The following is a 25,930-nucleotide window of genomic DNA, read 5'->3' on the forward strand; positions in this document are numbered from 1 at the left end:
GGTATTTATTTCGTAGTTGTGTATCCAACATCTACACTTAAAATTTCCCCCAAAATAGACACGTTAGTAATTTTAGGCTCTTTTCTTTTTTTTACTGATATCAGCACATTTTGGAACGCCCACTTTTAGCGGGTCTGCATCAGCCTGCTGACGTCACTTACAGAAGACTGGAGGTGATTGCATACTGTGTAGATTTAGAATGTGTTTTGGAAGCATCTTCATCCTGAATCATGTTATTTTCCTGCAGAATTATAAAATGTCTGCCAGTCTGCATTGTTGCAGGTTGTGGCAATCGAGTTTAGTCTGGATACATTTCCAAATGATGGGAATGTGAGGAAAGTATGGACGTCTCCACACAAAACGGGACGGACCAGAGAGAAGTGTAATTTGCAACAATCCCCTCATGTTTCGGACTTGAAAGGAGGAGGGTTTTGGTCAAAGTTTGGATCGAGAAAATTTAAGACTCAAGCCAAATGCGATCCCGAGAATCACAAGCACCCTCGAGGGGATAAAGATTGAGTCGGGAAAAAAAGAAAAGAACGAAAACGAGAGAAAAAGAAGGTGAACCGCTAGTATTTTATTTAGTGTCCTCTTCTACTGATGTTTTCCTCAAGATGCTTGGAGAAATGCTGAAAGTGCACGGTAATCTCTAGCTGCACCAATTGGCCTTCTAGCTCCTCGGCCTTGACTTCAGGCTCAAAACAGTACGGTTGAAGTCCAAGATTCAGGGCTGATTATAGCCTCCTTCAGAGTCTTTGTTTGGAGAATCTTAATGCAAAATCTTTGTCTCGGAACTTGAATTAGAGGCGTCTTGCAAAGAAGCAATATTTGTGCAAACTAGTGTAACATAAGTTATATTTATTGTATGTGGGGAAGGCGTGGCTTGGATGGTAGAGCAGCTGTGCCAGCAACTTGAGGGTTCCAGGTTCAATCCCAGCTACAGCCGTGCGAGTTCTTGGGCAATTAGACACTTCACCCTTGCTCCTGATGGGTCGTGGTTAGGGCCTTGCATGGCAGCTCCCGCCATCAGTGTGAGAATGTGTGTATGAACGTCTATGCGGGAAAATGAGCTCCGGTTCTGTAGATGACTTCACTCCAAGAGGGGGCGGCGTATCGAGTCTAGAGATGGAAAGGGGGTGTTCCAAATACAGTTAGTTTTCTATCGATTACTCATAAACTAATTGATGTTATGGGAAATAATTGCAAGATTCATTTTCAGGAGCAAAACAATAAATAAAGACTTGTTAGTGAAATGTTAGTCATCTGGTTGCTGTGGGTCCTTAACGATACATTAGATACAGCACAATCAAGAGAGTCTGTTGCTGTGACGTATGCACACTGGCAGGCCACCGGCAAGGAGTCAAGCCAACTTTATATCCCAGGGGGCCATGGTTGATGTGTCAAAATGGATTTGTTATGTTTTCAGACCTGTTTTTGACATCTTTTGCTCACCCAATTGATCTTTAGATGGCCCCAAGCAAATACAGAGATTAAAGGAGTAGTTGAAAAAATAAAAACACTATAAATGCAAGAATCAACTGGTGTTTGCATGTTGCGAGACACGGCAATGCGTTAAAATTTAAGTTCACCATGATGATGCATATAAAAAACTTCACATGATTGAAACATATTTAGTGTAAGTACAAGTACAGGATGAACATCAGGTTCAAATCTTTCTTTTTGACACTTCAGATCAGGAATGGAAGGAAAATTGTAATAACTATTAACCATAGAACTAGAAATCTATGTCATGTTGAACATACAACATACAATTATTGGGATGTACATAGATATTGCTCAACAATGCCAATAAAACACACGGTGACACATTTGTGTCTATTTTGTGTATGACTGATCATATCTGCAAAGGTTTAATAGTTTTACTATCCATCCATTTTCTACCGCTTGTCCCTTTTGGGATCACGGGGGGTGCTGGAGCCTATCTCAGCTACAATCGGGCGGAAGGCGGGGTACACCCTGGACAAGTCGCTACCTTACTAAATACTCAAAATGTTGACTGCACATGTAATAGTTTTGATGATGGCGACATGACCAGAGGAAATGTATTTATTTTTTAAAAATGTTATCAACTTGGAAATCAATCAATGTCCCACATCAAGAGGTACAACATGGACGGGATGGGTTCCATTGTATTAAAGGCCAATGTCTATTTTGCTTATATAATGCATATGTGCTTTTTATAATTTACACATTGTGCAATCATTTAGTGCTATACATGTATACACACGCACATATATAAATACATACACATACATACACACACACACACACATATATATATAAATATATATATATATATATATATACATACATACACACACACATACACTGTATATATATATATATACACACACACACATATATGTATATATACACACACCTATATATATATATATATATATATATATACACACACACATATATACATATATATATACACACATATACATATGTATATATATATATATATGTAATTAAATTGTATATGTGTGTATATATACACATTTGTGTGTGTGCGTGTGTGTGTATATATACATATATGTGAGTATGTATATATATATATATATATATATATATGTGTGTGTGTGTGAGTGTATATATATATATATATATGGGCATAGATGATGGCGTTATTACTCATTTCATTGTTTCAGTTTAACTTTTAACTGTAGGTAAAATCTGCACTGCAAGATCAGAATTTCTCCATTATGGGATAAATAAAGTCTATTGCGCCCCAATAATTACAGGTGATAGAACTAAAGTGAAGTCCCATTGCACAACTCACAAGAAAACATGTACTGATGCAGTCCCCTTTGCTTACAAGAAAACGTTTATCATCATCTGGAGTATGCGAGACATATTGGAAGGCAGCTCTGAGTCAATTTATTTAGAGTCAAAGTCCGCCACCTGTTGTCAAAAATGTGAAACTACAGGAAATATTCAAAGCAAAACAATGACGCAAAGAAAGTGTCACATTTGTTTGTAAACAGATTTATTACAGTTCATGTTTTAATAAAAACAATTTCGTTCGACCGGAAAAATTTTTCTACAAGATTTATTGTGGATTTTTAACAAATAACCATGTATGTAAGATAATGAAAAGTATAACAGTTTCCGGCAGTTAAACTTAAGACAGAAAAAGCTTTCTACCATTAATCTACCCTCGGTAATTGCATAATGATTTGCATTAAAATAATAATTAAAAAAACATTTTCACTAAATACTGTATAATGTGTATCTTCCATAACAATGTAATGGTCGGAGCAGCGTATCATGTAGTTTTTATTTATTTTTATTTTTTTTAAAAGGGACAGTTTTTTTGCGGACTTTTAAGGTGATCTGAAAAACTAACACATGCAGAACCTTCTTTCAGCAATTAACCAAACGAGGCACACTTACTTACAATTCCAAAAAGAGGACACAGTTTTGTCATTGTACACCGACGACATGTGCTGATTTTCCTATGAGCAAAGAACATTTCCGATGAAAGTGCAGCAATATATAATAATATATTCCACAAGAGCCATGCGGCCATTCAGTTGCACAGTACATACAGTACTTCAGCATGAGGTCAGGTTTGATATGGTGTGATCTGAGGTCGCTAATGAGACAATCACTGGGTGAACATGTACGTATCAGAAACAAACACTAATTGTGTTGAACAATAAAAAAAAAGAAAAAAACTAAGCAACTCCCATGTTTCTGAACGTTGATACCCGGCAAACACAGCTTTAAAATCATTATTAACTACTCTCTTCCGAGAGGGCTTAACAGTGCTGACTGACTGTTGAGAAGCTAGAGAAGCAGCTGTTCGTCTGTGGAACACGGACAGATAGCTCTGATGAGGCCAATCAAGCGTAGAGAACCTGCAAATAACCAAGAAAAGTAGAAAAATGTCAGTGTGTGCATTTCAATACGATGGCACAAAATCCACTAAGATCAAGCAGCACTTCAGCTAATGTCACAATACTTTAGCTCAGTAAGCAGACATGTGCTGGTCTATTCAGACTGCTTAGTACAATCACAACAATACAAACTTAATGTGAATAGACTCACCTCCAAAAGACAAGCAGCAATCTTCTCTCCGCATATTTGTCACAGTGTCCATCATGCGTCAAACGGTGAGAAGCGTTTTAATATAAGGAGTGCTTAACTTCTCTTTAAACCATTTTTCCTTTTACCTTTATTTACTCGGAACGTCTCATTGAAATTGATTTAACAAGGGAATCCTGCCACACACATTCATACACAAATGTGGGTGGCACTGGGAGCAGGGTGGGTGAAGTATCTTGCCCAAGAACACACTACCATCTGAGCCAAGCCGCTGATATGCCAATTAAGAATGTTAAAATGTTATTTAAAGCATTGCCTGAGCAGTTATGTTGGCAACATTTTGACTCTGGAACTGATTAATTCATTATTATGATCTCCTATGGGAAAACTGTCCAGATTTAAGATACTTGGCAACTGTCCAGAGTGAGTGCAATTAATTCAGGTCAGAAAGCTGTTTGGTAAATTGTAAAACAAATAGTGTTTTTACAGCTTGTAAATATTACAATACTAATCCACATAAATCATGCGAAGTTAAGATATCAATACCTTTTCATACTATATGACCATTAGTGCTGCCAGGCTGCTTTTACATGCTTACAAGCTTCTATTTTTCAACAAGCAACTTGTAGCAAGTGTTTACTGTATTTTATTACACATGACTTGTGTATTTCCATGTGAAGATTTTAGCTCAAAGTTGCAAATTTATGTGCCTTTCCATTTTTGAACAAAAACATACATGTTTGGTTATTGAGAGACTATAATTCAATTCTGGAAATGTATTTTTTAATAAATACATAAAATGCTTTATTTGGCATTTTCTACCATCTAAATATTCATACAAAAAATAACCCGTATTTTACTGATTATTTTAATGCCAAACTGTACTAATTTCACTGACCTTTCTTGCAAACTCAGGGAGGACAAACGCTGCTTTGTGAATTTCCGTGTTGTAATACTTCAGGTTCATGCCTTCGAGATCATCTTTTGATAGTTCTTTCACTGGCTTCCGGAAATCTGTTTCCTGATGGTAAAAGGGCACACATTTCATTATTCAATCAAACACCAAACAGGTTCATATCTTATCAGTGGGAGAAACAAAAAGCACACTTACAGGGTTCTTACTGCAGAGCATGAATCCAATTTGGCCACTGGGATAAGTAGGGATGGTGCCGTAAGCGTAGTCCACAACTGGGAATATGGTCTTGCAGAAGGTTTGCATTTCCTTTATCAATTCCAAATGGAGCCATTGACACTCTCCTGTAGACATGACAAGCAGTAGGAAAAATAATATTGACTGATTGTGATAGACCTCTGTCCTTTTTACGTTTAGGGAAACGCAAACCTGTAATATTATTGTTAGAGCTCTGTGCAAGACTGGCATAGTCTGTAAGAATGCAGACTGCTGAGTGGTGGGAGAGCATTCAACCCCTTCCTAGTGCTCTGGCATGTTTGTATGGCTATAGATATATACACGTGTGTTTATGGAATGCATGTAACATAAGAGCACTCTGAAAGCTAACACTTTTGCCAATGACTATACATCTGTCACCTGTGAAATAAAAGATGGTACATTAACGTACACGTTTTTTGAGATCCAAGCCGTCTATCTGTGTCTTATGTTTTGAAGGGGAACTGCCTATCGCTCACAATCATTATGAAAGACATGACGGATGTGTTTTTGAATGTGTTTTCTAAATAGCAATCAAAAGTCCGCTTACAATGGAGCCTATAAGAGCCGCACTATTCTGCTTATAAAGCCCTTAAAAAAACATCCAAACACCCCCATTAAGGTTTTATATACACACTGTAGGTATATATGTGATGTAGTAACAGGCACATTTATAATAATATTTATGTATTTTGATCAATTTAAGCATACGCAGGGCATTAATTTCAAAAACGCATCACGTTAGCTTCTTTTTTTCTTTTTTTTTTAACTACATCACTGATAACGACTCGCTGCAGATTTTATGAGAGCCAACAAACATAATAAAACATCACTTACTTTACAAAGTTTGCTGCCATTAGGATGCCGACTGCTAGGATGTTCATATATTCCCATTTAGATGAACAATGACTCATAATCCTCGCGAAAAAAGGGAGGTGAAATCAAGCGTCTTTTTGTGTCGTTCTCGCCATTTCCGGGTCTAAATTGGCTGTCAAAGTGTACCAACTTGTCGGATTATGTCCTCGTCTTTCTACTATCAAAGTGAGAGGCATTATTAATTATTTACAATAAAGTTTTACAAGCAGGAACACGAGGAAGCAGCTCATCTGTCGATCATGTCAACATTGACACTCATGATCACGACGCCACTATTAATAGATTGTCTGCGCTAGGGCTTACGTTAACAATATCACTAATAATTGGTTAATATTTAAGTCACGAATTGTAAATGGAATATTGTTGCCGCTTTTTTAATTTTTTTTATTGGGTTTCATGGGCGGAATGGGGGACCTCCCATTGACCTTTATTTACGAGTTAGAATGCGTTAAAAAAATACATCCATCGTCATGTCTTTCATTATGATTGTAAACGATAGACAAAACTCCACAAATGTACAGTTCCCCCTTAAAAGGGTCATATTATGCAAAACCAACTTTTCTGACCTGTTGGCACCGGTTTTTGTGTACAAAACCAAAAACCAGTGAAGTTGGCACGTAGTGTAAATTGTAACTAAAAACAGAAAACATTGATTAGCAAATCCTTTTCAACTTGCCTTTTTTTTAATCTCTTACCTTCCATAAACCACTAATTATGGTTCTTGGGCGCTTTTGTGTGTTTATTACTTTTCTTTTTCTTTTCGGGCCGTTTTGTTTTTGGCTTTGATCAGCGGAGCAGCAGACCTTTTGTTTACACACGCGAGGAGCTGTTTGCGCTCTCCTTACCAGCGCTATGGGGAATGCGGCCGGACCTTCCCGTGGAACTACGGAAAAAGCGCAGGGGACGCCGTGCCGGCATAAAGATGAAGGAGCGCAGGAGGAAATTTAAGCCTGCCATCCCCTCGGTCCTCATGGGGAATGTACGGTCTTTGGCGAATAAAATGGACGAATTGTTTGGGCTCGTCCGAACTCAAAAGGAGTACGCCGTGTGCAGCATCATGTGCTTTACGGAGACTTGGCTACACGCGGACTTCCCGGACCACAGCGCGTCTCTACCCGGCTTCACAACCTCACGGGCGGATAGAAGCACACTCCTGAGCGGTAAGAAAAAAGGCGGAGGGATTGCCATCTTTGTGATTACCGGTGGTGTAATCCTGCTCATATTACTGTAAAGGAGTGTGTTTGTACGCCGGACATTGAACTTCTGGCTGTTGGAATTCGGCCATATTATTTGCCAAGGGAATTTACTTCTGTTATCTTCATTGGAGTGTATGTTCCTCCTGCTGACGAAACTGCTGCTTGTGACACCATTCACGCCGCTGTTGCTAAGCAACAGACCAAACATCCCGCTGCCCTCATTCTCATTTCGGGGGACTTTAATCATGTTTTGTCTGGACTCTATTTTACCCACTTTTCATCAATATGTACACTGTGCAACACGGGAAAATAAAACTCTGGACCTACTGTATGCTAATTCAAAAGATGCATACAGAGCCACTGCCCTGCGCCCCTTGGGACGGTCTGATCATAATCTGGTGCTTTTAACACCTCATTACGTTCCTGCTGTGAGGAGACAGCCCATCTCAACTAAATCAGTGCAAATGAGAAGTATTGAGGCGGGCATAGCCCTACAAGACTGCTTTGAGACTACAGACTGGGAAGTACTCTGTAAGCCTCACGGGACAGATATTGACAACCTCACAGACTGCATCACTGACTACATACATTTCTGTGAGGACTCCATCATCCCTACAAAAACTGTCCACTGTTACCCAAATAACAAGCCCTGGATCACCAGCCAGCTAAAGATGCTGCTAAATAAAAAGAAGCGAGCCTTCAGATCCGGTGATCAGGACGAGTTGAAGAGGATTCAGGGGCAGCTCAAAGTTCAGCTTCAACAAGGGAAATATGTCTATAGAAGGAAGCTTGAAGCTAAACTCCAACAAAACAACACTCGTGACGTTTGGAAGGGTATGAAGGCCATCACAGGCTTCAACAATAAAGCCAAACTGCTGGATGGGGGTGTAGATAGAGCCAACGAGCTGAATTTGTTTTTCAATAGACTTAGCAACGCACCCCTTACTGGCCCTCCCCCGACCACTCCTGTCCTCACACCTCCCCTGAACTTCAACACACTAACTCCTTCTCTTTTACCTGCCACAGCCGTTTCTTCCCCCCCTCCCCCTCCCCCACTTCCACCCCCACTGAGAAAGCCAGCTCGGTTTGTCTGACACCTGGACTTGTAAGACGGCAGCTGGAGAGAGTAAATCCAGCTAAGTCAGCAGGCCCTGACCGAGTCAACCCCTGGGTCCTGAAGACTTGCGCTGCTCAGCTAACTGGGATCCTGCACTACATCTTCAACCGGAGTCTGAAGCTAGAACGGATACCAGTGCTATGGAAAACATCCTGCATAGTGCCGGTGCCCAAGAAGCCCATCCCATCAGGCTCAAATGACTTCAGACCTGTTGCCCTGTCGTCCCAGGTCATGAAGGTCCTCGAGAGACTTGTGCTGGATCAGCTGAGACCACTGGTGGCTCCTTCCCTGGATCCTCTACAGTTTGCATATCAGCCCCATGTAGGAGTGGACGATGCTGTTATCTACCTGCTGCATCATGCTCACTCTCACCTGACTGTGTGTGCTATAAGCAGGAGTAGATAGAGGGAGTAGAGGGCCCGGACACCCCCCCCCCCCCAGGAACTACGGCCAGGAGGCCGCCACCCCCCCAGGCCCGTGACCCCACACCAGACCACGTCACGCGAGCCCACCCCCCGCCAAACAAAGCCAGCCCCCGCCCGCCCCAACCCAACCCCGCAGAGCCCATACCAGCAACCACACGCAGAAAAACTGCACAGCCCCCATGCCTAATGCAAACACAGCATCCCGATCACAGCTAATGTTTTAAAGGCCCACGGCACATTCTAAAAATACTATTAAAATAAACAAAAACATAACAAAAGTGAAATAAAAAAGCTTAAAAGGTTAAATGTCATTTAGAAAAAGTTGCAATGTTGACTAATAAAACAAAGCTGTTTTTTTTTCTTTCAAACTGTCATTGCTCAAAATATTGAATCAAAATCAATGTTATTATGAATTATTGACCTATCCAAGGTTCCGATTACTTCACATCAAATATTCCACTAAGAAAAATATTTTTGGTGGAAGATTTTGCAAATTTGGTAAGTAAATAACCAAAAAATGTATATTTTGTTGTTTTCTTACTGTACCGAAAATGAACCGAACCTTGACCTCTAAACCGAGGTACGTACCGAACCAAAATGTTTGTGTACCGTTTCACCCCTATGATTTAGGAAAAAAAATCATAATAATGCGTTTTATAATCCGGTGCGCCTTTTGTATGAAAATAGACCTGAATAGACCCGCTCATCAGCAGTGCGCCTTGTAATCCGGTGCGCTCTATGGTCCGAAAAATACGGTAGTTTGTAATAAATGCTATTGTATTTTTTTCCTGATAATATGTCTTGTCTCAAAGATCATTTTCTCTTTAAAAGGCATGATACATGTTAAATGTGTGATGTTTTGAGCACGATGAATGAGAAGAAAGTCGCGTCAGCTATAGCGGAAGTAGCTGATTCTGAAAAAAAAATAAATAGTTGAACGCTTCTAGCACATTTTTAGTCAAGAGAATACAGTATAAACACAAGCACATATTTGACCTTTTTTTTTTCATTCTTTTTTTGCAGTCTTTTACCACTGATATCAGCAAATTAAATTTACCTTGGGAGCAAAGAATTCCGCCCTTTGTCAATGCGGTTTTCATCAGTTGATAGTAACTCTCCTTGAATAAACTCTCAGCAGGGCCTGCAATTAAAAAAAAACATGTTAAAGTTATCAAACATGAAAATTCAACAAATAAGATGTCATTGCACTTACCGACAGGATCAGATGAATCAGTAATAATAACATCAAAGGCATTTTGGTTTTGCTTCATAAACTCAAAACCATCTCCAACATGCAGGGTCAGTTTGGGACTAAAGAATCCTTTGGCCATGCCTGGGAGGAACTTCTTGGAGACGTTAATGACATCCTACACAAAAGACAATAGCATACTGTAGTAAACACCAGAGTACAGATTAACTAAGGCCACGGAGCGTTTCAAAAACACATATTTGGGGTTAAAACAATCTCCATCTACACAAGTTTAGTTTAAAAAAACTGTCTATGTCTACACACCTGCTGTCACGCACATTTTGTCAAATCAGAAGCCTGAAAAAAGCAGCAATATCTGACTTGGTGGCATACACCTCTTAGTATGTTTATTTTGATCGACTTTATATGTACAATGACATGTACATTATCTTTAAAACCAGCCTGCACGTACACAGAGTCCTGGGAACATTATTAAAGAGTGAATGCACACCTGTGCTGCTGAAACCCAACACTCATAAAATTAGAACATGTTCAGCCACATGGTGATGTATTACATCTGCAGTGAAGTGTACATTATTTCTAAAATCAGGCACACTAACAAGCCAAGGAAACGCTTTTGCATGTTTAAGTGCCTATATAAAGCGCACGGACGTGCGTGTACCGCTGCAAAACTCTAGTGGAATTCTAAAGCATTTAATCATGGATATAGTGATATGGTACATGCGTAATGAAGTGTATATTGTCTTGGACATCAGTACGCGCATGGCTCCATCTACAAAAATGGAAGCAAGACACGTATGTTAAATTCATGATTTGTCGTTAAACAAGGATTAAAAACATAAGATAATGTTGTACCTTTCTTATGACACAGAGCAAAAAGTCTTACTTGTCACAGTTGTCCCATCAGGTGGAGGTTCGACAGTGATCATATCCAAAACAGCTGACTGTCATTAGCGCTGGCGGGAGTTTCGCAAAGCCCATTTTGATGTGTCTTTTTTTATTAACGTTGAGTGAAAAGAGCATCATGTTTACGTTCAAACATACATTAAGCGTTCTTATAGTGTGTTTAAAGGCAGCAAGGCAGTGTTGTTGAGCTTGGAAATGACAGCGCACAACCATGACGTCATTACAAGTCTCCATTTGTACACACATAAGCTAAGCGGAGAGTTTCTTCGGATGTCTACACTTTGGCCAGCGTTTGTAAGGCCATGTCCACACGAACACAGATACTTAATAAACGCATACTTATCTCTGCGTTTAGGCCTCTTGTCCACACGCAGACGCATACTTTTGTCTTTAAAAACGCATACTTTTGTCTTTAGAAACGCAGACTTTTGCAAACGCTGGCCAAAGTGTAGAGATCCAAAACTCTCCGCTCAGCGTATACATGTACACGGCACAACCGGAGACTTGTGACGACGTCACGGTTGAGCGCTGTCATTTCTAAGCTCAACAACATTGCCTTAAACATAATGTAGCGTCCTCCTTGTAGTGCGTACTGATGTTAAAGACAATATACACTTCATTACACATGTACCATATCACTATATCCATGATTAAATGCTTTAGAATTCCCTTAAACATGTAAAATGGTTTCCTTGGCTCGTTAGTTAGGCTGATTTTAGAAATATTGTTCACTTGACTGCACATGTAATATATCGCCATGTTGCTGGACATGTTATAATTCAGTGTTGTTTCAGCAGCACATGCGTGCATTCGCTCTTTAATAATGTTCCCAAGGCTCTGTCTACGTGCAGGCTGTTTTAAAGATAAAGTACATGTCATTGTACATCTAAAGTCGAACAAAATAAACATAATAGGAGGTGTAATGCCACCAAGTCAGATATTGCTGCTTTTTCCAGGCTTCTGATTGGGCAAAATGTGCATGACAGCAGGTGTATGCGTTTTTGTGTAGACATAGACAGTTTTGAAACTACACTCGTGTGGATGAAGATTGTTTCAACCCCAAATGTGTTTTTTAAAACTCTCCGTGTTTGTGTGCACATGGCCTGAAAGTCTGCATTTTTAAAGAAAAGGTACGTGTCTGCGTGTGGACAAGAGGCCTAAAGCAGATGTGACAGGATGTAAATTTAGTTACTAGTAGAATACAGTGATTGTAAGTAGCAAAGTAAGCTCTTGAGTTGTATTACTATGTAATTTTATATTCGCAACTTAAAAATGTTTATTGTTAATGACAACAGTAAAGCACCGTTATTTGTATAATATGGAGCTAATGTTATTGTAATGGCAGCATTAATAAGAGCCACTGTAGTACTGGACGGCTCCAGCAGGGGCCGCGTTGTGCTAGGAGCTATACTAGAGGACACCTGACTTCCTGCTTGCAGTCAAAACAGACGTGAGCAGAACTAAGTTGTGTCCTCGTATCTGTATACTCAAACATCTCCCTTCTCAGGACGATTACATTTTGGAGGCACCGCTGGGATGAGAGAGGTGAGGTTGGCATCCCCAAATCAGGGAAGACACCGCACACCTACCATCTCATATAAAAAAAAACTCAGGTTGGAGATACTGCAATTAAGGTGGGAGTGGAAGTCTTGCCAAGGAAAGCGCGTATTCTGAGGTGCATCGTGTCCACCAAGGAGCAGCGAAGTCCACGGTAACAGGCAACACAACAAAACCCCCCTATTTACTTGTCTCTCACCTGCAAAGATGGAGTCAGAGGTAGAGAAGCTGCAATTTGAAATCAAAGGAACACTATTTCAACTGAATATAGACCAGTTAATTCAAGTAAGTGACTTTCTTCAAATCTCTGGAACAAATAGAGAGGACATAGTTGGCAAAACCCGCAATGCTATAGTTTCCCATGTCCTTCACTATATTGAACGTGATGTGATGAACTGTGTGAATTTGAAGATGAAGGGTTGTCAGAATTATTGAACTTGATGGACAAAATAACAATCCTGTTACGTACTGGTAAAAGTGACCCATCAGAAAATAATGAGGAACAAGAAAAATTGAAAAGCGAGATAGAGCAGCTAAAACTTATGGTGCAACAGAAAGAGGTAAAAATGCAAGGATTAGCAAACAAAACCACACCAAGTAATGTTAACGAGGACAGTCCGCACAGCCCCTGTCCATGTAACTAACCCACTGTGGCGAAAACTATAAAATTGCAGGCCAAATTGGTGAACCTGGGCAAAAGGACAGACTGACATTTTCAAGCTTGGCCCGTCAAATTGAGAATGGCCTTGGTAAGGGTTACCATGAATCGGAAATAGTGGATGCTGTTATCAGAGCCATTGTACCTGGCCTCCAACTGCGAAGCTATCTTGAGGGTAAAAGTAACCTGTCTCTTCCCACCCTGCGGAGGATCCTTCGCTTCCACTACCAGGAGAGAAGTGCAACTGAGCTGTACAAGCAACTAACCACAGAGGTTCAGAATAATAAAGACACTCCACAAAACTTCCTAATTAGAGCAATGGATTTAAGACAGAAGATATTGTTTGCATCACAAGAAGTCTAGTCTCAAGTATGATCCAGCGCTAGTGCAGAGTATGTTTATGCACACAGTACTAACAGGCCTACAAAATGACCTCCAGCCTTTTCTTTTAACACCAACCACCTCAGATGAACTACTGCTTGAGAGGCTCAACATGGCGTGTGCTAATGAGAAAGAACGACAGGAGAAAAAGAAGCAAGATGCACCACAACGACACACAAACATCCATGATGTCCAGTCGAGTGATGTAAGTGGAGACAAGAAATACGCAGCTCAACAAAACATTGCTGCATTTCCCCTGGATGTGCTGTCAGACCTAAGGGATATCAGAGCAGATATTGTCCTCATGAAATACCTCAAGACAGAGATATTACAAATCAGAGAGTCCATCCATAAGGCAGAATCCCCACCAAAACCGTACCCCCCTGTCAGCCAAGGGACAGATTGGCCCAACATCCGCCACATTTCACGTCCCCGAATGGTGTGAGCCCCGCAGTCTTTCAGCAATTTAGGCAGATCCATGCAGGAGTACCCAGTAGCCAGGGCCCCATTATTAATGACGGGGACTGCACAGCTTCAGCAGAGGTTTGCACCGCAGAGATACGCAATACCACGTCCCCGACCAAGATGCTTCATGTGTCAACAGGACGGTGAGGAGTACTGCCAGCATTTCTACAGATGTGGCAGTAGTGAGCACTTCCACACTGGCTGCAGAAGATACAGAGGACAGCAGGGTGCAGCAAGAGGGACCACTTTAAAACGATGGGCGGTTGCCCCCGAGGGACAGGGAGTGACCAATTTAATTAGGATGTCCCAAACATACACTAAACTGTAAAAAAAACGAACTATGTCAGACTCATAAGTTGTCAGGACACAACATTAACCTTAACCACCCGCTCACAGTTAGCCGTAAACACAAAACATATTCATGCAACACAACAACTGGCCAAGGAAGAAGAATAATAAGTCAACAGCAAACAGTAACAGATTTAGTTGGGAAAAAATGTCTTGTCGACTGCTACCTGCAGGGGAAGCAAACACAAGTACTCTGGGACACGGGCTCACAGGTATCAGCGATTGATGAGGTATGGAAAGCATGTAACTTACCCAATATCACACAGAGACATTGGAGACATCATCGATCCAAATAACCCCATGCAAATAGAGGCGGCAAATGGAACAGAAATGCCATATGTAGGGTGGGTAGAAGTTACCTTTAGGCTAGCAGCCGCCTCTGAAGAGATCCAAGTTCCTGCACTTGTTATGAAAGGTAACCAACAGTCCCACCCAATAATAGGCTTCAATGTAATTGAATGTATTATTGTTAACAGCCAAGAAAACAAGACTCACGGTGGAGAGGAGAATCAACTGATACAGGCTGTTCACCTGGCATTTCCCACCCTAAAGAAAAATACATTAAGTGAGTGTTGAGCGAACAAGTGAGTACCTTGTGAAAACTGCCTGTCAAAGAGTGAGTGTGCCAAGCCATTGTGCTGTTGAAGTAAATGCAAAATCAATGTCAGACCCTTTAAAGAAGCCACCATGTTAGTCTTTGAACCTGATGACAATACTCAGTGGCCAGAGGGACTTGAATTTTGTAAAACACTACAGGTCGAAAAAGGGACACAACCAAACATCATCCTTAGTGTCCAAAACCCCACTGACCATGACATCATGCTAACAGGAAGAGTAGTTATTGGTACAGCACATTTAATTACAACTGCGTATCCTCTTGGTGTAGCCAAGGAAGTAGACTCAACTGTTGACGTAAATACTATTCAGGCCCAACACAACGACCAACCAGCAAGTGCAGAACCTTGGGATCCCCCTATTGACCTCAGTCATCTAAATGAAAACCAGAGACAGGTGGTGCGGGACATGCTGCGGGAGGAATCACATTCTTTCTCTAAGTCAGACAGTGACATAGGCTGTATTGAGAAGCTTTAGCTAAAAATTTAGCTTAAAGATCCTGAGCCGGTAGTACAAACTTATATGTCAGTTCCTAAGCCTCTGTATGAGGAAATGAAAGACTATTTGCTAGACTTGATTGCACAGGGGTGGGTAGAAAAGTCACACTCATCATATGCTTCACCTGTTTGTGTAAGAAAGAAGTGTGGGTCTTTGCGTTTGTGTATAGACTATAGAGAGATAAACCGAAAGACTCATCCTGACAGGCAGCCCATCCCCAGAGTCCAGGATATCATGGATGGCCTTGGAGAAAACACCATGTTCTCACTTGTTAGACCAGGGAAAAGCCTATCACCAGGGGTTTATGGTCAAAGATAGCAAGCACCTAACAGCCTTTGTGACACCGTTGGGCCTGTATGAATGGGAAAGGATCCCCTTCGGTTTGATAAGTGCTCCAGCAGCCTTTCAACGCTACATGGAAGAGTGTTTAGAGGGCCTCCGAGACAAAATATGTGTCCCGTACCTCGATGACACACTTGTGTTCAGCAGAACATTCGAAAGTCATGTGAATGATGTGAGGAACGTATTGCGGAGACTTCGACAGTATGGGATCAAACTGAAACCAAGCAAATGAGTTATTCAAAACTCAAATTCACTACCTTGGGAGGATCGTATCAGCAGAAGGAAATAAAATGGATCCTGCTGATACCGCCGCCGTAACTGTGCTGAAAGAAAGAAAACCGAAGACAGTTGCTGAGATGAGACAGATTTTGGGACTGTTGAGCTACTATCGTCAGCATATAAAGAACTTCTCTCGTATTGCCAGTCCCCTTTACGACCTGATCAAGGGACCAGCGAAGGAGGAGAGGTCACGACCTAAGAAAGGCAAGTGGACAAAAAGAGGAAGTGCAAAAGTGGTGTGATCTCACACACCCATTGAATGGAAGGAGTCACATCAACAAACTGTTGAGCAACTGATAAAGTGTCTAGTTCAACCACCTGTCCTAGCCTTCCCGGATTTTTCCCAGCCATTTGTACGAACAAAGAGCTGGGAGCTGTGCTGTATCAGAAGCAGGACGGGAAGCTTCGGGTAATAGCATTTGATTCACGTACCTTGTCAGCAGCAGAGAAAAACTACAACCTCCATTCAGGTAAACTGGAATTCCTCGCTCTGAAGTGGGCAATCAGTGTTTTTGCGACTATCTTTATTACGCACCCTTTTTCACAGTATACAGCGACAATAATCCTTTGATTTATGTGTTGTCCGCTGCTAAATTAAATGCAACAGGGAGTAGATGGGTGACAGAATTAGCTGATTTCAACTTTACCATTAAGTACCGCCCTGGCAAAGAGAACATTGATGCTGATAGTTTGTCTAGAATGCCAGTTAACTTAGAAACTATGATGAGTGAGTGATAAATAAATAAATGATAAATGGGTTATACTTGTATGGCGCTTTTCTACCTTCAAGGTACTCAAAGCGCTTTGACAGTATTTCCACATTTACCCATTCACACACACATTCACACACTGATGGCGGGAGCTGCCATGCAAGGCGCTAACCAGCAGCCATCAGAGGCAAAGGGTGAAGTGAGTGCACGGAAGAAATGTCTTATGATGCAGTTGGAGCTACCGCTCAGACAGTAGATACACAGCCATATTCAAATGCTTTGTGGTCAATGGCTATATCTGTCACAAACCTGCTAGGTGCTCAGGATACCTCAGTTGTGTCACTAACACTTGCGCAGAAATACCAGGATCAGCAAGATGACTCCCATATTGGGCCGGTGCTGCAAAGTAAGGTGTCTGGAGCAAGACCCTTGCGCCAAGAACTGAGAACATTTAGTTTACACAGCCGCTGCTTACTCAGAGAGTGGGAAAAACTGGAGACAGATGGAAGTGGAGTTTTATGGAGAAAAACTACCAACAGGAAACAACTGGTATTGCCTGAAAAACACAAAACTACTATATTAAAAGGGACTACATAACCAAATGGGACACCAAGGGACTGACAGAACCGTGTCATTGATTAGAGACCGTTTTTACTGGCCTTACATGCAGCGAGACATAGAGCAATATGTAATGAACTGTACTTGCCTAAAACAGAAAAAACCTAGCCGTGAGACAAGGGCCCCTCTTACAAGTATTGTCACCACGCAGCCCTTTGAGCTTGTTTCAGTGGACTTTCTTCATCTGGATAGATGCAGAGGTGGCTATGAGTATGTATTGGTAGTTGTGGACCATTTTACCCGCTTCGCACAGGAGTACCCGACAACATCCAAATCTGGAAAAACTGTGGCTGACAAAATATTTCATGATTATGCCCTTAAATGTGGATTTCCAAAACGCATCCATCACGATTAGGGGGGTGAGTTTGAAAACCAACTACCGTATTTTCCGCACCATAAGCCGCACCTAAAAACCACAATTTTTGTCAAAAGCAGACAGTGCGGCTAATAACCCGGTGCGCCTTATATATGGATTAATATTCATATTTATTTTCATAAGGTTTAGGTCTCGCAACTACGGTAAACAGTCGCCATCTTTTTTCCCCGTAAAAGAGGAAGCGCTTCTTCTTCTACGGTAAGCAACCGCCCCCATAGAAGAGGAAGCGCTTCTTCTTCTACTGTAAGCAACCGCCAAGGTGAGCACCCGCCCCCGTAGAAGAAGAAGCTCGCGGATATTTAATTTCATTTGTTTTTCTGTAAAGACAACAAAATGTCTCCTACTAAGAGACACGCGTACAAGGTTCCACTGACTTTTGATATTCATGTGAACCGCACTGTGGATACAACGGGAGCACGTACGGTGAATATTCGCACCACAGGGAATGAGAAGTCGTCCTACTGTGGTTCTAGCTTGCCATGCTAACGGCCAGAAACTTCCGCCCACGGTGATATTCAAAAGGAAGACCTTGCCAAAAGAGAACTTTCCAGCCGGCGTCATCATAAAAGCTAACTCGAAGGGGTGGATGGATGAAGAAAAGATGAGCGAGTGGTTGATAGACGTTTACGCGAAGACACCGGGTGACTTTTTTCACGCAGCGCCGTTCCTGTTGATCTACGACTGCATGCGCGTCCACATCATCGATGGTGTCAAAAAACAAGTGAAGCACACCGAAGAAGAAGAATTCGAGGGATTTGTGGATGAGTAATAACTTCAGAAAGTGAGCTTTAAATGTTTATTTTGTGTGTTGTGTGACACTAACGTATGAGCAACGTTGAGTTATTGATGTTGCTATTGCTCTGCACTATTTTGAGTGTTACTATTTTTGTGATTGCACATTTGCACATTACATTTTGGGAGTGAACAGAGTTGTTAGAACGCTGGTTTGTAATATATTATTAAAGTTTGACTGACCTATCTGACTGTTTTGTTGACATTCCCTTTAGCGTAGCGTAGGTGCGGCTAATAGCACGGGGCGGCTAATAGGTAAACAAAGTTTTGAAATATGCCGTTCATTAAACGTGCGGCTAATAACACGGGGCGCCTTATGGTGCGGAAAATACGGTATTCTCACAATTGAGCAAATATTGTAGTGTGGCGGGGTCAAGGACTACCCCGTATCATCCACAGGGAAATGGACAAGTAGAATGTTTCAACCACACACTAATGCAGATGCTAAAAACTCGCAGACAGAGACAAGGCAAACTGGAAAGACTCCCTAAATAAGTTAACATTTGCTTATAACTGCACACGAACAGAGGTAACTGGCTTCTCCCCATTCTACTTGTTGTATGGCCATTCCCCAAGGTTACCCATTAACATGTTGTTTAACTTGCCCACTGAAACAGGAAGTGGTAGTCAGAGAATTTGTTAACCAGTGGAAAAAAGGAATGCAAGAGGCATACATAATTGCACGGCAAAATGCACACAAATCAGCCCAAAGAAACAAGAGGATATATGATGGGAAAGTGAGGAGTTCAGTGTTATACCCAGGTGACCGTGTGCTAGTGCGGAACATGACCCTTCGCGGGGGCACAGGAAAGCTCAGAAATCACTGGGAAGACACTATTCATACTGTGGTTCGACAAGTGGGAGAGGATGTTCCTATTTATGAGCTGAGACCCGAAATTGGGAAAGGAAAGTCAAGGATCCTTCACCGTAACCTTCTCTTGCCATGTGATCACCAGCCGCTGGAAGCTGAAGTGCGTCCGACTTTGAAACTAAAAAGGAAAACGACAGTGACTGATAAAGTGGAAGAGGATTCAGAGGACGACAATGATGAGCATGATTACTATTTCATAGACTCGCCACATCAGCTCCCAGCTCAGCAATCAGAACCAGCTCAAGGGACGCCTGTCATGATACACGACGCTAGTGAACTTGACCAAAGCAGAGCTGCAACACCTGTACCATTAAAGGACATTGATGACAACCAACAGGAAAACCAGGATGTTCATAGTGACAATTCACCTGATACTGGGAAATGTGCACCACTGCCTATTATGGACAACACGAGAGGAAGCGAAGCAGAAGCGACATATGAGAGACCTCAGCGACAGCGAAGACCGCCAAAGATCTTCCGATATGATAAATTTGGATCCCCATCTTGTTACAGTATTGCTGAAACACTCATTTATGCAAGACCTCAGATATGGACACAACCAGTGTCGTCATGGAACGACCAGCGCCTTTACTTGTACGGAACGTAGACTGATACCCACTTACAACAGTTACCACTGCTGAAGACTTATGGAAGTAAAAAAAACAAAAACAGAATGTATCAAAAGAGTTCCAGCCTGTAAATCCATGTTTGTTCATGTTTGAATTGCAAAAACAGAATGTATCAAAAGAGTTCCAGCCTGTAAATCCATGTTTGTTCATGTTTGAAATGCAAAAACAGAATGTATCAAAAGAGTTCCAGCCTGTAAATCCATGTTTGCTCATGTTTGAAGTGCAAAAACAGAATGTATCAAAAGAGTTCCAGGTTGTAAACCTGTCTTGGAACATGTTCAATGGTGGTTAAAAATCTAATGCTAAATGTAAGGATGTTGAGGACAACATTTAATTTTGAGGGGGAGTATGTGACAGGATGTAAATTTAGTTACTAGTAGAATACAGTGATTGTAAGTAGCAAAGTAAGCTCTTGAGTTGTATTACTATGTCATTTTATATTCACAACTTAAAAATGTTTATTGTTAATTACAACATTAAAGCACCGTTATTTGTATAATATGGAGCTAATGTTATTGTAACGCCAGCATTAATAAGAGCCATTGTAGTACTGGACGGCTCCAGCAGGGGCCGCGTTGTGCTGGGAGCTACAGTGTTTTCCACACATTCATTTATTTGTGGCGGCCCGCCACGAAAGAATTACGTCCGCCACAAATAAAAAATAATAATAATATTTTTATTTTTTGTGTGTCCTGTCCAGCTTCTCGGGCAAATCATATAGTTGATGTAGATGCCCATATAGGCTGTTCAGATTTACTTTACAAAAGAGAAGTGTAGGATACTTCTCTTGTTGCCTTATTTGTATTTGACCACTACTGTTTTCTGTTTATTTGTTACTGACTGTGGCAGGACACCTCTGCCTCTGTTTCACTTTATGTTGCTGGTAAATAATAGGGTTGTAGTAGTAGGCTAAAGTTAAAATATTTAGTATGCACTAATTAAAGGGACAGAGCTTTAAGAGACATTTTAGCTTTTATATTTTATAAGATATATTTTTTGTAAGAACCACAATTAATAAATATATTTCAGTGAATAACTTATTGTTCAAATCTGTATATAAATATGTACATAAAGTGTTGTAATTATATTGTAAAATGGATGGATGGACGTTTAAAACAAAACTGTTATTATTAATTAGTAAATATACATTTTTTGAGCCTTTTTAGAGAAAATAAATAAATATAAATGATAAATGGGTTATACTTGTATAGCGCTTTTCTACCTTCAAGGTACTCAAAGCGCTTTGACAGTATTTCCACATTCACTCATTCACACACACATTCACACACTGATGGCGGGAGCTGCCATGCAAGGCGCTAACCAGCACCCATCAGGAGCAAGGGTTAAGTGTCTTGCCCAAGGACACAACGGACGTGACTAGGATGGTGGGGATTGAACCCCAGTAACCAGCAACCCTCCGATTGCTGGCACAGCCACTCTACCAACTTCGCCACGCCGTCATATCAAATCATATCATTGTAGAAAATTATGCAAATTACTCGATGATGTCATGGTGACCACGCCCCCACCGCCACAGGTATCTTGGCAGTTTATGGGAAACACTGAGCTATACTAGAGGATACCTGACTTCCTGCTTGCAGTCAATACAGACGTGAGCAGAACGAAGTTGTGTCCTCGTATTTGTATACTCAAACATCTCCCTTCTCAAGGCGATTACACAGAGATACTGTAAGTATGCATTTATTAAGTATCTGTGTTCTTGTGGACCTGGCCTACGTGTTGTTTCCGCTCACCTCATCAATCTCACAGAGAACCACCGACTCTACCAGAGGATTCTTGACCACTTCCCTCAGCACGCCACCATCACCACCACCAATGACGAGGACCTGGTAAATAGTAGCACAGTGTGAATAAGTACAGTGTGAAGTTGCAATGGTTAAAATACATGAGTTATCTCCTCTACGAGTACCTTCTTGGGAGAAGGGTGGCTGTACAGAGGAAGGTTAGCAATCATTTCCTGATATGCAAACTCATCTCTCTCAGTGCACTGGATCACTCCATCCAACACCAACACGTTGCCGTACGTTTTACTGAAATGGAAAATTTTACATGTTAGAAAAGTAATTTTGGGAGCTAAAAACACAAGCACAAAGTCAACACTGTTCTTATACAATACATATACAGAAAAACAGGCGTCACTTCAGCGATGTATTAGTTTAGTAGGTTAACGCCAATATACGTATATATATAGCTCGTGGCTACTAATTGTGTGAATGCTCCAAAGCATTCACTCATATGGTTTTCTACACCAAAATTATTTCTATTTATTATTAAATTTTGGCGCGCACTACCTTTCACATTTTTCACACCATTCAAACCTTTCCAACTTCAAACTGTTCATCCTTTTCGGGAATCGCGGGCTTTCCCCTGACAAATTCCAAAAATTGCCAGATTTCCCAGAATTCCAGGTTTTCCGGGAAATTGTTCCCATTTAAAATGAATTGGCCATTGTTTCAAACTTCCACCATGGAAATGTAAACTACCATCTTTCCAAGTTAAAAAAAATTCCATGATTTTCCAGAATTCCTGGTTTTCCAAAGCCCTATCTCCACCCTATTTTCTGGCGAGTACGCCTCCCACATTTTTAAACGCATTTCAACCTCCCACCGTCAAAACATTTCTTTTAGTCAGGACAAAAAACAATGTTGTTTTTTGAACTGGAAAAGTTCAACATTTCTCGACTGATTTGAAAAATTCCAACACCAACCATTTCAACTCATTTAAGTTTTTTACCATTTTCAAAAAATTTCCAGATTTTCCCGAAATCCCCTAATACCATTTACTACTTCATCATTTCTTGCCCGATTTAAACAATTCCAACACCAACCAATTCAGCTCATTCATGCTCCTAATCATTTTCCAAAAAAAAAATCCCGCTTTTCCCAGAATTCCCAAATTTCCAGAAAGTTCCCATTGAAATGAATGGGACATTTTCCTAAATTGCACAATTCCCCACTTTTTTCCACCTATTCAAACCATTCCATCTTCAACCCATTTCATCATCCTGGAAATGTAAACTACCCTTTCCCAATATCAAAAAAATTTCAGAATTTTCCATAATTCCTGGTTTTCCAAAGCCCTATTTCCACCCTATTTTCGGGGGACTACTCCTACATTTTTCAAAAAATTTCAACCGTTCCACCGTCAAAACATTTCTCTTAATCAGGACAAAAAACAAATAATTCCTAAATTTCCAGGAAGTACCCATTGAAATGAATGTGACATTTTTCTAAGTTGCACAATTCCCCACATTTTTCAACCTATTCAAACCGTTCCACCTTCAACAAATTTCATCATCCTGGAAATGTAAACTACCCTTTTTCCAAGTTCAAAAAAATGTCATGATTTTCCAGAATTCCTGGTTTTCCAAAGCCCTATTTTCTGGCGACTACTCCTCCCACATTTTTCAACGCATATCAACCGTACCATCGTCAAAACATTTGTCTTAATCAGGACAAAAAACAAAGTTGTTTTTTGAACTGGAAAAATTCCTGGTTTTCCCGAAACTTCCAAGAATTCCCATACACCATTTCTCAATCCAACATGTTACTACTTCAATATTTCTCGACTGATTTGGAAAAATTCCAACAACAACCATTTCAACCCATTCAAGTTTTTTTTTTACCATTTACCCAAAAAATCCAGATTTTCCCGAAATCCCCTAATACCATTTACTACTTCAACATTTCTTGCCCGATTTAAACAATTCCAACACCAACCAATTCAGCTCATTCAGGACATTCATGCTCCTAATCATTTTCCAAACAAATCCCGCTTTTCCCAAAATTCCAAAATCTCCAGAAAATTGCCATTGAAATGAATGGGACATTTTTCTAAGTTGCACAATTCCCCACATTTTTCAACCTATTCAAACCATTCCATCTTCAACACATTTCATTATCCTGGAAATGTAAACTACCCTTTCCCAAGATCAAAAAAATTCCAGAATTTTACAGAATTCCTGGTTTTCCAAAGCCCTATGTCCACGCTATTTTCGGGCAACTACTCCTCCCACATTTTTCAACGCATTTCAATCGTCAAAACATTTCTCTTAATCAGGACAAAAAACAAAGTTGTTTTTTGAACTGGAAAAATTCCCGGTTTTCCCGAAATTTCAGGAATTCCCTAATACCATTTCTCAACTCAACATGTTACTACTTCAACATTTCTCGACTGATTTGAAAAATTCCAACAGCAACCATTTCAACTCATTCTGACCATTCAAGTTTTTTACCATTTTCCAAAAAAATTCACGATTTTCCCGAAATCCCCCAATACCATTTACTACTTCAACATTTATTGCCCAATTTAAACAATTCCAACACCAACCAATTCAGCCCATTCAGGACATTCATGCTCCTACTCATTTTCCCCAAAAAAATCCCGCTTTTCCCAGAATTCCCAGAAAGTTCCCATTGAAATGAATGGGGCATGTTTTTAAGTAGCACAATTCCCCACATTTTTCAACCAATTCAAACCATTCCACTCATCCAACTAACACTTTGCCAAGTTTTAAACCAAAACTGCGGTTTCCCTGGAAATTTAAACTCATCAACATTCAAACCATTTCAGCGTTTAAACCATTTCTACATTCACTCTACGTTCCATTAACATTTCAGTTCAGCGTCAGCTTTTCAACATTAAAACCATTCCAACATTGAAACTATTCTTACATTCGTACTACATTCTGTCCGCATTTCACTTCAACTTCGGCATTGGAGCATTCACACATCTAGTATACTGGTAGCACCGGAGCTAGCACGGCTAGCCCAGACATGGAGCCTTGGCCACTCACCTCTTGAACACCAACACGTCCTGAAATGTGGACATCTTGTGGTACAGGACTTCCTCCACTTGGAGACTTGTAGCCTGCCCGGGCCATAACGTACATGTCTCTGTGAACCAGCCTTCCCTGATATTGTCCATGCCGACTGCCCGCTAGCTCATGTAAACGTGTTTATAACTGAGCCAACGTGACAACGTTTGGGCCATAGATATAGCTACATTGGCCACGCCCCTTCCAGGTCCGTGCCCACGGCGAGTTTAAACTAGTGGGGGCGAGTTTAAGCTAGTGGGGGCAAAACAAAAGGCCTGGGTGTTCCGTTGTTGCGGACGGCACATATATTATGAGGGGTGTGGGGAAAAAATCGATTCGAATTCGAATCGTGATTCTCACGTTGTGCGATTCAGAATCGATTCTCATTTTTAAAAAAATCGATTTTTTAATTTATTTATTTTTAAAAAAAAAATGTTTTAATTAATCAATCCAACAAAACAATACACAGCAATAACATAACAATGCAATCCAATTCCAAAACCAAACCCGACCCAGCAACACTCAGAACTGCAATAAACAGAGCAATTGAGAGGAGACACAAACGCGACACAGAACAAACCAAAAGTAGTGAAACAAAAATGAATATTATCAACAACAGTATCAATATTAGTTACAATTTCAACATAGCAGTGATTAAAAATCCCTCATTGACATTATCATTAGACATTTATAAAAAAATTTTTTAAAAAAGAACAATAGTGTCACAGTGGCTTACACTTGCATCGCATCTCATATTAGACATTTATAAAAAAAAGAACAAAAAAGAACAATAGTGTCACAGTGGCTTACACTTGCATCGCATCTCATAATTAAGCTTGACAACACACTGTGTCCAATATTTTCACAAAGATAAAATAAGTCATATTTTTGGTTCATTTAATAGTTAGAACAAATTTACATTATTGCAATCAGTTGATAAAACATTGTCCTTTACAATTATAAAAGCTTTTTACAAAAATCT

At 40.6% G+C, this 25,930-nt stretch overlaps 1 protein-coding gene across 2 annotated transcripts; it reads right to left on the reverse strand.

Moving 5' to 3' along the window:
• Nucleotides 1-615: 615 nt before the first annotated feature.
• Nucleotides 616-25,153, reverse strand: srm (spermidine synthase). 2 transcript variants are annotated; one of them, XM_062054348.1, is made up of 8 exons: nt 24,928-25,153; nt 22,042-22,162; nt 21,866-21,958; nt 10,070-10,223; nt 9,914-9,997; nt 5,186-5,331; nt 4,973-5,095; nt 616-1,119 (listed from the first exon to the last, which is right to left on the reverse strand). In XM_062054348.1, exons 1-8 carry the CDS (start codon nt 25,056-25,058, stop codon nt 1,054-1,056), a joined length of 918 nt encoding a protein of 305 aa, XP_061910332.1. In that variant the 5' UTR covers nt 25,059-25,153; the 3' UTR covers nt 616-1,053. The 2 variants fall into 2 exon arrangements, with proteins under 2 accessions (XP_061910332.1, XP_061910333.1); XM_062054349.1 differs by lacking the exon at nt 616-1,119 and adding an exon at nt 2,987-3,887 and having other exon boundaries at nt 24,928-25,149.
• Between the last annotated feature and the right edge of the window lie 777 nt (nt 25,154-25,930).

This window comes from Entelurus aequoreus, linkage group LG07 (assembly GCF_033978785.1).
Source record: "Entelurus aequoreus isolate RoL-2023_Sb linkage group LG07, RoL_Eaeq_v1.1, whole genome shotgun sequence".
Taxonomy (NCBI): Eukaryota; Metazoa; Chordata; class Actinopteri; order Syngnathiformes; family Syngnathidae; genus Entelurus; species Entelurus aequoreus.